General features: G+C 42.4%; 1 protein-coding gene across 2 annotated transcripts in view; it reads left to right on the plus strand.

The window, feature by feature from the left end:
• The first annotated feature begins 1,809 nt into the window (after nt 1-1,809).
• Nucleotides 1,810-15,106, plus strand: part of TGFA (transforming growth factor alpha) — a 109,680-nt gene continuing 96,383 nt past the window's right edge. For both annotated transcript variants that reach the window (XM_082426120.1, XM_082426121.1), the window contains exon 1: nt 1,810-2,100. In XM_082426120.1, coding sequence (XP_082282246.1) covers nt 2,061-2,100 — 40 coding nt within the window. In that variant the 5' untranslated portion in view covers nt 1,810-2,060. The remainder of the gene's footprint in view (nt 2,101-15,106) is intronic.

The raw sequence follows: 15,106 nt of genomic DNA on the forward strand, positions 1-15,106 counted from the left end.
AGAATGAATGATTTCCAAGCATCAGAATGTCCTCTGATGTGAGTACTCTTTAGCCTGCAAGATATCAAATTATATCTTGATTACAAAGATTTTACAACCCTGAATGGGACAAGCTCGTTGTCTTGATTCTGCTGCTACTTTCCTCCACCCACGACTTTGTGCGCAGGCAGGGGGCAGAGGAGGGGAAACTGCTGAACCTGACTCTTGCCAGTTTGGACAGTCAGCCCTCAGCCACAGTGAACTTGATGTGTGTGTCCCAGCAGGAAACAAGGTGACAGGTCAGTTCTCCAGTCCTAGTTGGGGGTCCTGGAGAACAGGAGAAGGGTGTGGAGAACTCCTGATTTCTTTCCTCCTATAGACAAGGCAGGCTAGTCTAGGAAGGAGACAGAAGAGCCACTGGAACAGGTCAAGACCAGTCTGAAGGATGAAGACACAGATGCTGAAGGGAGTCAGGGACCGCTCACTAAAGAGAGTGTGTGTGTGCTCTGTACATGCATGGGTGTGGACTTAGGAAAAGATGTACCCAAGGACTTATTATGAAACCCTCACCACCAATCATTAACGGTTCAAAGAGCAGCAAAGTATCCTCTGACAAATGTATTGCAAAGAATGGTTTCTCAGAGTAAATTTACACTGTTTTCAAAATCCCTTTCTACACGGGTGTTTCCTGCTCCAATGTTGAGGCCAATGGCCTGGTGCTTCCTTTCTGAAACTCAGCTCCTAGGAAATAAACTTAACAAACATCAACTCTGAGAGTCTGAGCATTGCGCCAAGGAAACAGCAAGAGATTTTGCTCCCTGCCCCTTCAAGGAGAGTGGGTCTACCCTGAGCAGGTAGGCTACAGGGATGAGAAGACTTAATCCTTGAGCTCGGGGCATCTGGAGAATACACCAGTCACAGCCTCTCAAGGGCACACTGTCCCCTATGGATGGTCCCCAGGGAACCTATGATTCTTCCATTCTCTGCCCAGAATGTCTTCCCTCTGTCCCCTCTACTTCCCCAAATTCCAGCACCAGGGGCCAGCTCAAGGCCACAAATCCTTGAAAGAACCACTCAGGTAGCTCCCGCCCATACACATCCTCTCTCAGGGACATATGGCTGCATGCTACCTTGTTCTCGGCCTCAACTGCCTGTGGCGGGATGGGGTGGAGTGGGCTGGGGGTACCGGTGGTGATGGATAACCAGGTGCCCCACAGCAAAGACCCATCTTCATTATCAGCATCCGACCAGATGCACGAAGGCCCGATGATCTTAACAACGTGCCGCCTGAGAACGTGGGGTGGCTGTGCTCCCGCGGCAGGCGTCCCGAAAATCCAGTGTTCTCTCGGATGGGGGCGCAGGTGGGAAATCTGGTTGAACAAATTCTTCGCTCGATTCTGGGGAGCACTTTCCTTGGGTCAAGTCTTGGCAGGGGCAGGTGAAGCTCGCAGGTCCCGTTCCGGGTCGAGTCCCAGTGCCTTGCCCGGGAGAGCCCCCGGCAGCTGCCGTTGGCGCAAGTGACAGACGCCAGGGCCGCTCCGCTCCCCCGCCTGGAACCTAGAAGCGGCCACTGCGCCCGGCCGCTCGGGCTCCGCAATGAGCTGCTAGTCTGAGGGTGGTGTCTGAAATCAGGCGCTTCCTGCCTTTTCCTCGGCCTGGGTGCCCGGCTCGCGCCGCGGACTCGGATATTCCCGGGTCGCGCCGCCCCGCCCCGCCCCGCCCCGCCCCGCCCCGCCCGGCACGGTGCGCGCAGTGTCCCCGCCCCTGCTCCACCCCCACCCCCGCTCCACTCCCACCCCCGTGCCCCTAGAGGGGTCCCCCCACCGGGGCGCGAAGGTGGTCCGCCGGGCCCGGTAGCCGAGTGGCGGAGGTGACGGTAACCGCCTTCCCATTTCCGCCCGGCCGGCGGCGCGGCGGGGCGAGTGCCAGCAGAGGCGCGCGGTCCTCCCTCCGCCCGCCCGCGCCGGGGGCTGGCCCTGCCTCGCCGGCGCCTTTTTCCCCCGCACCGCGGCGCCGCTTCGCCACTCAGGCACCTCAGGTAGGGCAGGAGGCTGGAGCGCCTGCCGCCCGCCGCCCGTAAGATGGTTACCTCGGCTGGACAGCTCGTCCTCTTCGTGCTGGGTACGTACGCTGCCTGCTGCGCGCCCGGTGGCACCTGCCCTCCGCGACACCCCGCTTTCCCCTGTCCCCTCCACTTCTCTCTCCCGGGGGTGTTCTGCGCCCGCCTAGGAGAGGAGAGGGCGGCGAATGCTTTTCGAGGCTTGAAGGCTGGGAGGCAAGGGGAGTCACTTGGGCATACTAGCAATTGGGGGAGCCTATTCCGAAGAGGGGGACCGTCGAGCGCTCAGGCTTTCCCCGGTAAGTGGCCGCCGGGCCGTGCGTGAGAACACCCGCCGGGGAAGGGGGAGCGGTGGGTGAACGGGCTTGAACTTTAATCCGCCTTCTCTGTGTGCTCGTACGCTTGCCCACACCTACTTGCTTACCTGGCTGCCTCCAAGCCCTTCTTCACCGGCGTCGGTAGCGCGTAGACTCGCAGAGGGTGGCCAGCGTCCGACCCTCCGGCCGGACCTTGGCTGCTTCCCTTTCGTACCCGCCGCCTACCCGTGAGCCCCAGCGACCGGCAGATGTTCACCATCAGCAGCGGCGCCTCAGTCTTCTAACTTTGAGAGTTCTCGAGCTTTGGGGGTGGGTTTTGGATTTTGTGCGGGTTAATTGTTCTTTTAATTAACTTACCTTGGAGAAGTGGTTTAAGTGTCAGCTGAGGACAGGAGTGAAACCCTAGACGAAGCGCTGCTGATTTCCTTTGAGTTTGTTCTTGGAAGAGAACGAGGGATGGGGGAAGGGAGGGGAAGTTAAACCCGACAAACCCGGGTCGGGTCTGGGGAGCCGGTGAGATTTTCGACGGTGAAGGTCACTGCCCGGCCGGCTCTTGACCCTCGCGGCGCCGGGTCTCTCTTGTGTTGAGATAGCAGATTGACAGGCCAGGTGTCCTGGTTGCTGCCGCAGCTTCCGTGAAATGAATTGTTCAGTCGCTATCTCCTGCGTTTAACCCTGTAAAGCAAGTTGCTCCCTACAAGATCATTTATTAGAGCGTGAGAAAAGCTATAGAACCCCTCCCTGCAAAATGCCCAGAGCCGCAGCCCCACCCAGTTCCGTGTACAGTTTCAGGGGGTTCACGGACCCGCCCGTAATCCTGCCCATGAAACGCTGATGCTGATTAAGAACCGCAGCAGAAGTGGAGGCATCATATAAGGGAAATACAGAGCAGCCGTGGAACGGGATTCCACAGCTGCTCCGAGGTGTACCCTCACCTGAAACTCACCAACAGGTGGCATGACTCTGAGTGGCTTTTTTTTTTTTCTTTTCCCAAGACCTTTTTATATTTTTGTATTGATGGTTCTAATTTTAGATTTTTTAAAAAAGCAGTAAAACATTACCAATACAGTAGAAGCCTCCTGTATTTGGGTCCCTATGTAATGTTTTTTGCAAATGCTAATAGTAATAATAATAATAGCTAACACTCTTTGAGCACTTACTCTGTACCAGACACTGTTCTAAGTGCTGTGCATGTATTAAGTCCTTTAATTTTCACACCAACCTGATGAAGAAGGTATTATCATCCCCATTTTATGGAGGAGGAAAGTGAAGCCCATGGTCCCACAGTTAGTAGGTAGTTGGGCCAGAATTACGAGAGTGTGGAAGGAATGTGGATATTAAAAGTCACCTAACTGTGGTCACTGTAGTCCCATCTCCCAGGTTTGGGACTTTTCCTCGAGTCGAGATGGGTGGAATACCCTGGAGATTGCTTTAATTGGGTTTTCTTTTGGACTGTCAGCATCTCAAGGTGGTCTTAGGTTATTCAGTGAAAATCACAGGCAAGAAACAATGAAGGTAAGCAAATTTGAGGAAGCTTTGTAAAGTTGCCCCTGCCCCCCCCCCCATCATACTATACTTGCCCGTGAAGACTGCATTCATTCATCATGGAATTTTTCTCTTTTGCCTGAGTTCAACTTGATCTTTGTTTCCTTCCTTAAGAAAAAGATGTATAAATTTGCAAAGATTGATCAATATGTGAAAGCTGGCTCATACAGTTCCAAACTATTAGCAGTTGAAAAAAGTAGAGGAAAAGCAGGCAGGAGGAACTTACACCAGTGAGGATTCCTTTTTATTTATATTGCTTTAAAAAAAAAAAAAAGCCATTGAATGTGGCCAAAAAAAGTCAATGTCGTTCTGTACGTTGACTACCGCTTCTGCCTCCCACCTCACTTTCTGCTAGATTACTAGATACCTGTGAGTGCCATGTGCATCTTTATTCTGCACATTTCCTGCAGAGCTGCTTTCCTCTCTAATTTTTCTTAAATTAGTTGAAGGCAGTTCCAGGCAAATCAGCCTGTGTTCCATCAGTAATCAAGATCTAGAGAACCGGGATCTTTCCCCTCCTTCCCCACCTCCATGGGAACAGTCTGAGAAGGAACTGTTAGGAGTCTCAGCTGATTCTTCTGATTACTTGATTGATGTTTTGGCCAAGAGAATGTGGAGACTGTTACTTAAATGGCAACATTGGGAGCATAATCTAGGTTCCTGTGGCGGCTGCGCTCCCGTGTCAGGTTTCTGTTGTTGGCGGAGCAAACCTCACTGGGGCTTGGCTTCTCCAGTCCCAGGTCCTCCCTGTGTCAAGGGAGCAAGATGTGTAATCTTGGGCGAGTTACTTAGCTTCCTTGTGCCTTGTTTTCCTCATCTGTAGAATGGTGATATTAATAGGATCATTGAATATAACTAATGAACCTAGAATGGTGCCTAGCACATAGTAAGAGTCTAATCAATCATCGTCATCACTTTGAACCTCATAGAATTCCAGGTATCATTGAAGGTTATGTCCATTCTGTAACTGAGAGTTTGTCTTATATCATTTTCCATCTCCCCACCCTTCCTAAGACAGAAAATACCACCTAAACTAAAAACCTAGTCAGAGATTTTAGCGAATATCGTTTGGCAGATGACAACTTCAGGAAAGTTTGAGAGTTCTTTTGGACCTTGTGAATTCTTTAATTTTTGATGCAGAACATTTGTATTTCCTCCTTACTGTTCAGTGGTCAGTTGTTTATCGAAGTCAGCACTGTATTCCAGTTTTCTTATTTATAAAGTGAGAATAGTAAAACTACCCACCTCACAGGTTGTTATGAGAATAAAATGAGATGGTAAATATGGAAGCTATTTATAAACTTTAAAAATAAATAAAAATAAACTTTAACACTACACACAAAATGACATTGATTTTATAATGAGTCTGATCATCCAGAAAAAAGCATTATTATTTTTATGGCAGCTCCCAGAAGTAGGACTAAATGTAGGCTAAAGAAGGATGTCCTAGGACACGAAATGCCATGATGAAGGATGGGTAGAGAGGAAACAGGTCAGCTTCCCTGTGGATTCGGGGCTGAGGGACCAGCAGGGGGCATGAAGTAAGACAGTTCTCTTCTCCATTACATGGTAATGATGTCTTTCAGAGTGAACAGTGGAGGTTTGCCCAGGACACATGTTTTCCTTGTTGGGCAGCTGTAATTAGGGAAAGTTCACTTTGAACAAGGGCTGTAAAGGTGTATATGGAAGGCTTAGAGGCTGAGTTTCCTGTGTATTTACTTTTCCAAAATCTGGTTTCCTAGGATAAAGTGGTCTTTCTGTAAATACTCAGTGTCCCCTGCAAAGGAGACCTTTCTTATAGGAGTAAATGATGCTTCGTGTTCCTGTGGTCACATATGAAAAATAGATGGTTTTTCCATTAGACCTATCTCTAAAGGCCTTTTGAAAGTATGTTTTGAACAAAGCCCTGCTCTTTGGGCTGCCCACTAAAAGGGACAGGGGATGGGAAGTGGAGGTTGGGTCAAACAAAATGGAACTGGCCTGACACACTGAATTGGGCATCTTGTGCCTGGTTTCACGCTCACAACCTCTGTAGCGTCTTCCACAACAGTACCCGCAAATTACAACCACTTGGAGAGCTTGGTAAACCAGATGGCTGGGCAGGAGGTGGGCGAGTTTGCCTGTGTAAAGAGTTCCCCAGTGTGGCTGCTGCTGTTGGTAGGGAGGAGAGTAAAGGGACACTTTGAGACCCACCGCTGTACAGTCGGTGCTGTTAGGGAAGCTTCTAGCTTAACGAGTTGCATTTTGTCTAAAGCACGTTTGATGTTTTAAATGCCGCCGTGGGTTTATGAGCATTATTAAAGGCACTTCTACGGCCTGTCTTGTTTACCAGAGCAGAGTTAGAAGTCGTGCTGAGAACTCTTACCTGTTCTAAGTGTTCTTGTACTTTACCTATGGAAAATGTAATGATCCCATGTTATTAAACTCAAGCTGACCAAAGCTAATCATGCCATGCTTTCTTTTTTGTGGATCACCAAAAATTGACTTGTTTTGCTGTCATTTCAAATATTTTTCATCCCCTCATTCTAAAGTATGAACTTAATTCTGTGCTCAAGCTAGTATGTATTAGATTGCGTATAGATAGAGGATTGGGGCACTTTGATGGTGACTTTTGTTTTGCTTTCTTTTTTCTTTCCTGTGAAATGTCAAGTATAAAAATCTTTCGTAGAATCAGGAAAGCCAGAAATCTAGGCTACCAGAACCATCTCTTAGGAGCTCTTCATTTTAAGCACAAGGCACATTCCCTTTAGACCGTCTCTAAAAATCTGGGTAAATTCTTTTGAAGCATTATGAATTAGTTGTATTAAATATGACTTGAATAGTTGTTACCTGGGCTTAGAAAAAGTAGGAACTTTCTTGAAATGGAATTTTATGTATTTGCTAGTATTTTTATTTCTTTCTCTTTTAAGTCAGAGGAAACAAAATTTTCTTTCACTTCCCTAGTCTAGTGTATTATATGCCCAGTACTATTGTCCTTAATATTCTGCTGTCCTCTTACCTTGAAAAGCTTTTAGTTTTCCCCACCTTAGGGTTTACACTTCTCAAGTACTTGCAGATGGTTAGGGCTTCCTCTAGGAGAGATTTGACACATAACTCCCTTGTATAACAAGCTTGTATAACTTTGTGTAACTCCAGCCTGCTATTGCCTCTCCTCTTTTGGTTTTAATTTTTGAATGTGTTAACTTTTCTGGCTGGGAACCTCAACAGCGTGTCCTGACCCCTCCATGTCCTGCCTTCAACTAACATTGGCTGGTGCTTGCCCCCTCTTCCCTTCTAGTTTGAGGGCTCCTTGAGGGCAGAGCCCCTTGGTCTTCATCTTTGCCTTTGGCACCCTGAGCACAGGCCGACCTTCAGGGGAGACCAGTGAGCACTTGATGACTCCTTGGGGGTGCTGCATACTGAATACTCCAAGTGGGGACTCAGTTGGCAAACACTTGGCTGGGTAGGTAACGTTTATCCTGAAAAACTCTTCATTATGATAATCAAGAGTGGTTGCATATAAATTCTTCTATACAGCTAGTTTTCAGATAGTGTTTTATTGTTTTTTAAAAATAGATTATGATTTGTTTTGGATTGCAAAAACATTTTTTTTTCTCTAGAACATAGAAAATTCAGGAAAGCATAAGAGAAAAGTTATTTTAATGGCCTGTAATTCCACCACCCAAAGATAACTATGATTAACATTGCATTGCACAGCCTGATGGATGAATGTATAGGTCAGTAGATATTCTTTAAAAACTTGTATGACTTCCAAGAGGCTCACACTGTTTAACTTATTTTTGTAACTTAACAATCTTTCATGATAAACATTTTTATATCATTTAACATTCATCCATAACATCATTCTTAGTGGCTGGGAAATAATCCCTTGATTATGTTTACTATAATTTTGAAGCCCTTTGGACATACAGATTTTTCTTATTTCTTACTGTTATGAATAATCCACACACTGTTGTTGGGAATATAAATTGATACAACTTTTCTTGGAAGTCATAGTGCCAATAGCTATCAATTTTACGTGGGTATAATTTGAGTCATCAGTTTCACTTTTTGATATATATGCTACAAAAATACTTGCCCAGAAGTGTGAAGAAGAATGTAAAGGGTGATGATTGTTGACTTGTCTATAATCGTAAACAAGTTGCCAGTAAAAAAAGTTGCCAGTACCACACTGTTACAGTTTTTTAAGCAGATTCCTTACATAAGATATTTTTATGTATGAATACAATTATTTATTATGTATCTATTTAAAAGAATAAAGGTTTTTATGAAATATTAAAATCAAAAAGGCAGGTTCTAGAATCAGATGTATAGTATCGGGCCATGGTTTGAATTGATTAGTTTTTTATAACAAGCATATATTAAATTTATAATGCTAAAGTCAAGGAGCATAAATGACACAACAGACATTCTTGTACATAAATGTTTGGCTCATCTTTGATTATTTAGGATAAGTTTCTAGAAATTGGCTTTTTCTCCCACCAGCAGTATATGAATGCTCACTTTCTAGACTCTTCTATAACCAGAAGTTAGTTTTAACATTTACCAAGTTGATCGGAGAAAAAAAATCTTAGCCCAATTTCGTATTTAATATTTGTTAGCGTGAGTACGTTTGTGGGTCATTTGTCGTCTTGTTATTTGCATCTTAACCTTTTCAAAATTTCTTCTTATTGATGGATCATCCTTTTCTTAGAACTTTATAACACACTTTATGTAAAAAGGTTGTTAATACCTGGCAAGTGTTCATTTATTGTTTGTCTTTTACTGTTTTCTTTATGATATTTTTGACATGCCTAAGGTTTTTGTTTTTATGTAACAGAAACTATAAATCTTTCCCCTTAAGCTTTCTACCTTTGCTTGTATAATTAGGAAAACCTTCCCTATCCTAAGTTGAGGGCAAATATTTACTTATTTTTTTCTTCTAATTCTTTAGTGGTCTCATGATATTGAACTAACCTACCTGTAATTTATTCTGATGTATGGTGTGAGGTATCAATACAACTCATGTTTCATTTTTTTAAAACAGCCAACCAGTTAATATTCTCAATTGTCATTTGTGGAATAATCTATCCTTCCTACTGTGGTTTGAAATTCCATTTTTTATCATATGCTAAATTCTTCTAAGTACTTGAATCTGTTCGTGGGATTTCAGTTTGGTTCTTTTATTTTGTATTTTTGCCCTTGTTGTGAACTTGTTCATTGAGGTAGTCTAGAAATATTTATTGAGCACCTATTCTGTGCTGCAACTGCTTTTAGGTGCTAGGGAATCAGCCAAGACTGATCCCTGTTCTCATGGATCTTGTATTCTAGTGGGTGAGACCTTTTCCGCTGCTTTGTATTCTAATTGGTTATTGATATCTAAAAGCTTTTTAAAAAAATTATTTGTTTATTTATTTATTTATTTTAACATCTTTATTGGAGTATAATTGCTTTACAATGGTGTGTTAGTTTCTGCTTTATAACAAAGTGAATCAGCTATACATATACATATATCCCCATATCCCCTCCCTCTTGCGTCTTCCTCCCTCCCACCCTCCCTATCCCACCGCTCTAGGTGGTCACAAAGCACCGAGCTGATCTCCCTGTGCTATGCGGCTGCTTCCCACTTGCTATCAATTTTACATTTAGTAGTGTATATATGTCCATGCCACTCTCTCACTTTGTCCCAGCTTACCCTTCTCCCTCCCTGTGTCCTCAAGTCCATTCTCTAGTAGATCTGTGTCTCTATTTCCGTTCTGCCCCTAGGTTCTTCATAACCATTTGTTTTTTTTTTTTTAGATTCCATATATATGTGTTAGCATACGGTATTTTTCTCTTTCTGACTTACTTCACTCTATATGACAGACTCTAGGTCCATCCACCTCACTATAAATAACTCAATTTCGTTTCTTTTTATGGCTGAGTAATATTCCATTGTATATATGTGCCACATCTTCTTTATCCATTCATCTGTTGATGGACACTTAGGTTGCTTCCATGTCCCGGCTACTGTAAATAGAGCTGCAATGAACATTGTGATACATGACTCTCTTTTTTTTTTTTTTTTTTTTAAACATCTTTATTGGAGTATAATTGCTTTACAATGGTGTGTTAGTTTCTGCTTTATAACAGAGTGAATCAGTTATACATATACATATGTTCCCATATCTCTTCCCTCTTGCATCTCCCTCCCTCCCACCCTCCCTATCCCACCCCTCTAGGTGGTCACAAAGCACCGAGCTGATCTCCCTGTGCTATGCGGCTGCTTCCCACTAGCTATCTGTTTTACATTTGATAGTGTATATATGTCCATGCCACTCTCTCACCCTGTCACATCTTACCCCTCCCCCTCCCCATATCATCAAGTCCATTCTCTGGTAGGTCTGTGTCTTTATTCCCGTCTTGCCCCTAGGTTCTTCGTGACCTTTTTTTTTTTTTTTCCTTAGATTCCATATATATGTGTTAGCATACTGTATTTGTTTTTCTCTTTCTGACTTACTTCACTCTGTATGACAGACTCTAACTCCATCCACCTCACTACAAACACCTCCATTTCATTTCTTTTTATGGCTGAGTAATATTCCATTGTATATATGTGCCACATCTTCTTTATCCATTCATCCGATGATGGACACTTAGGTTGCTTCCATGTCCTGGCTATTGTAAATAGAGCTGCAGTGAACATTTTGGTACATGACTCTTTTTGAATTATGGTTTTCTCAGGGTATATGCCCAGGAGTGGGATTGCTGGGTCGTATGGTAGTTCTATTTTTAGTTTTTTAAGGAACCTCCATACTGTTCTCCATAGTGGCTGTATCAGTTTACATTCCCACCAACAGTGCAGGAGGGTTCCCTTTTCTCCACACCCTCTCCAGCATTTATTGTTTGTAGATTTTTTGATGATGGCCATTCTGACTGGTGTGAGGTGATACCTCATTGTAGTTTTGATTTGCATTTCTCTATCTAAAAGCTTTTTAAAAATTATATTTACAGTTGACCCCTGAACAACACAAGGTTAGGGGGCCGACCCTCCAAAAATACACCTTTTTTATGGTCGGCCCTCACATCACCGGTTTCTCCATTTCCAAGGTTCCCCATGGGCAGACTCAGTTACCCGGCTCATGTAGTAGTGTAGTATTTACTATCAAAAAAAAATTCACATATAAATGGACCCACACAGTTCAAACTCCTGTTGTTCAAGGATCAACTGTATTTTGTAATGGGTTTTGTTAATTTTAATAGTCTTTCAGTTGATTCAGGTTTCTTACGTAGATGATTATGTAATTTTGAATAGTGATAAGTTTGCCTGTTTCCTTTTTTATTTCCATCGCATTACTCTTTCTTATCATGCTGACTAGAACTTTAAGAACAACATTTTTTTAAAGGCAGTAGATATCCTTGTTTTTTTCTTGATGTACTGCTAATGTTTGTAACATTTAACTAAGTCACATAAAAGGCTGACTTTTCAGTTATTTATATATAATATGCATATATATGTGACTATATATTTGTATATGTATATATATGCATATAAACTTTATCATGTTAGTAAAATATACTTCTCTTCATAACTTACTAAAAGATTTGGTATTTTGCTTTGTTTTTTAAAGCAGGGGAGATAATGTGTTGTTGTTTTTCCAAACGTTTTGAGGATGTTTATTGACTCAAATTAAAGCCATTCTTAAATTCCTGGAATGAACCTTCTTGGTTGTGTGGTATTATTCTCTGTATCTACTGCTAGATTTGATCTGTTCTGAAGTATTTGGGGCCTTTTTTCTTTTTTAGGTTTTGATAGCAGTGTTATGTCAGCTTTCTAAAATAAATATTAAAATGTTCCATCTGTTTTACGCTCTGGAGTAGCTGAAATATCATGGAAATCAAATGGTTCTGTGTAAGCTTGAAAGAAATTGCTTATGAAACTTCTGAGCTTGGTCCCTTTTTAGTGATCAGTTCAAGTTTTCTACTTCTTGAGGTGTTTTTGGTAATTATTTATTTTCCTCACAGTCTATTCAATTCAGATTTCTAAAGCTTTAGCACAGATTTATAAATGATCTCCTTTTAATTAAAAATTTTTCTTTCGCACCTGCAACCTCAGTTAATATGACTTTACCAAATATGAAACAAAGTAAACACTTAGGCCCCCCCAAATAAAATATATTTTTAATTTGTTTTTCTTGATAATGATATTTTGAAGAAAAACTTCTTTTTAATCATCAACCAAACTCAAGTCAAAGCTTCACATTTGATGGTTTATTTGCATAAATGCATGTGCCAAAGTTGTTGTAATAATGCCATTTCTGATTTGGATGATGCATGGCACTGTGATTTCTAGCAGAGGCTGCCAAGTAGCTTCCTGATGGTTTCTTAAGCTTTCAAAAGTTTAAAAGCCTCCAGATACACTATTGTGTCCATTAGATGTTACTGTAGTGTTTGGAGCAAATGGGACATTTCTGTTGTTTGCTCATTTGCTTTTTGTTTATTTTTTTCATTTATTTTTAAGATCAGTACTTCGAGGTAAAAAAATGTTGGGTTCTGACAAAGAGACCACGTCTTCCTCTTGGATTTTAGGCCTTTAATCTGAGTTTGAATGAGATTAGTAAACAATTCTCCTGGGTGCTTAGAGAATAGATATACCTTGATGGCTCTTTCGTCATCTCTTTCCAGGGCTGAGGCACTGTCTGTAACTACTGTGCTTCCAAGAGGTATGGGAGATTAACTGGCTAAATGGTCCACGTAAAGTGGTGACACAAAAGCAGCCAAAGCTGATAAACGAGCGGTTTGCAATTACACACTCTGCTCCCCTCCCTCTGCCAGGCCTTGGCAACAGGGAAAACACAAACTTAGGATACTTTTCTTGTTTGAAAGAAAGCACATAAGACTTGTAACTTTCACCGCCACGGTGGCTTTGAGGAATTGGCATGTGAGCTGCTGAGGGACATAACCTGGTCACTTTATTTGTCACTGAGCTCAGCTGGAAGCTCTGGGCTTAGGCACTTCTCACCTTGGACTGGTTTCTGGGTTACCACTTTTGCACTGAAGGAGCACATCAACAGGCCGGTTTGCATGTTGTACACACTCCCTGCTAGCACATTTGCACAATGACAGATGTTTTTGCACATAGCAGACCTTGGGTGTTATAATTAGAGTTTCAGGAGATGATTCATAGGTCCCTGAAGTAGAATGAAAGCAAGCCCGGGGCCTGAGCACTTTTTTAGGGAGGTGAGGTAAACTCATAGATCACATTGATGGGGAATCCTTCTGGATCTGGTCTCTCCCTAAACCTCATCAAAGACTCCCATGTCCCCCCCACCAAAAAAAAAAAAAACACCAAACAAACACATCTTTTGTGCTGGCCCCAGTGCGGGCCACTTAGCGTTACCAGAACACACACCCTCTGGTCGCCACCTCCCATGTGGGCCACTCAGGGTACCCTCCTTGTCTGCCAGCCTCGCTAAATCCTAATCATTCTTTTTCCACAGTGAAATAGAAATCAGAATCTACAAACAAAAGTATCTAGAAAACACCCACACATTCAGCTCATCGGAGACATCCGCTGACGAGGTTGAACTGTCAGGGATCTTACCAGATCCGCTTCTGTGTGTGGTTACGGATATATTTGTATATTCACTCTTTTTCCTTCAAAAATGGCATTTGGTATTTTGAAATCTGCTTTTCACTTACAGTGTATGGAGAAAATATTTCTGTGGCAAAGACACAAATGTATCTATCGATCTATTCTTAATGACTAACGCATTCCGTTACGCAGCTCTGTCATTATTCATTTATCCACCCCTTATTGATAGAGATGTAGGTTGTTTCAAACTTTTAAATATTCAAACCTGAAATAAAAATGTTTACAGCTAAACGTTACCAGCATCTTTGAATTATTTTCTATGGTCAAATCCCCAGAAATGGATTACTAGGTCAAAAGGTACACACTTTTTCACCTCTCAGTGTGTTTTGACAATCTGCCTTCCACAAAAGGTAGACAAATTTATACTTCTGTCCTGTGTGTGACTGCCTGTTTATCAGCAAACTTGCCTAGGATGAATATTATCATTTTCTAGACTTTGCTAATCATGTTGGCAAAATGGTATCTCCTTGTTTTAATTTGTGTTTCTTTGGCCAAAACCAAAGTTTGCTACAATTGAATGCTTTTTCATGTTTGAGTATTTGAATTTCTTTTCTTGGGACTTACCCATTTCTGTCCTCAGGTCACGTTTTGGGTGGGTGAATTATCTTCTCATTGATTTGTAAACAGTTTTATAAAAGATATATTAAATATTTTCTTTATTTTGTCATTTTGCCATTTAAATTGACGTGTGTGTATGTTTGGGTTTAGAGAAGTATGGTTTTGTTTTTGTTTTTAACTTTTAAGAACTTAAAATCTGTTCATTATTTCTTTGTGATTTCTACTTTTGTCTCGTGGTAGGAAGGGATTTGCTATGACTCTCTGATCTCTCATTTCCCCTTGTACTTTTATGTTGTTACTTTTTGGATTTAAATTTCACTTCTTTGGGAATGCATTTTGGTGTCAGATGTGAGATAAAAATCTAACTTGCCTTTTTGTCGAAATGATCCGGTTCCTCAAACACCATTTGTTGAATAATTTATTCTCTGCTCACTGATTCCGAATCCCACTTTTGTCACTTGAGACTTTCTTAGGAGTACTCGAGTCTTTTTGGAGTTTCTGTTCTGTTCCATTAATCTGAGGCTCACCCTGTAATGAACCATTCTTTGGGGCTGGGAATGTCTTATTGCCCCAGGAAGTTGGGGCAGGAAAATCTTGAGAAGTAGGCAGGCATTGGGTGGGTAGTGAGTCTCACTGTCCTGAAAGGCATGGTGAACCTGCCTCTGCCCTCCTATTTTTTTCTGGAACTTTGTGCTTTGCAGGAGTAGGGGGACATGAGGCAGGCCTGCAGTCCTCACTCCATGTGACATTCTGGTTAACTGACACTGTATTTTTCATGTCGCCTTCTCAAATGGGAGGACGGTGGAGTCTGCCATGGCATACATACCTGGAGCCACAGACCAAACCTGGCACATCTCCCAGGATATAGTAAAGGAAATAATTAAAGAATCAGAAAGGAACTTCACTGGAAAGTCGTAACATTGTTTTATATATTAAAACAAACTCAGATATATTAGCAAATAGAATGCGAGATTGAAATATCAAAATTAATTTTTCGGATACAAGACTTCAAATAAATTGTGATTTTTTTTTTTT

The sequence above is a fragment of the Balaenoptera physalus genome (assembly GCF_965194825.1).
Source record: "Balaenoptera physalus genome assembly, chromosome: 15".
Classification (NCBI taxonomy): Eukaryota; Metazoa; Chordata; class Mammalia; order Artiodactyla; family Balaenopteridae; genus Balaenoptera; species Balaenoptera physalus.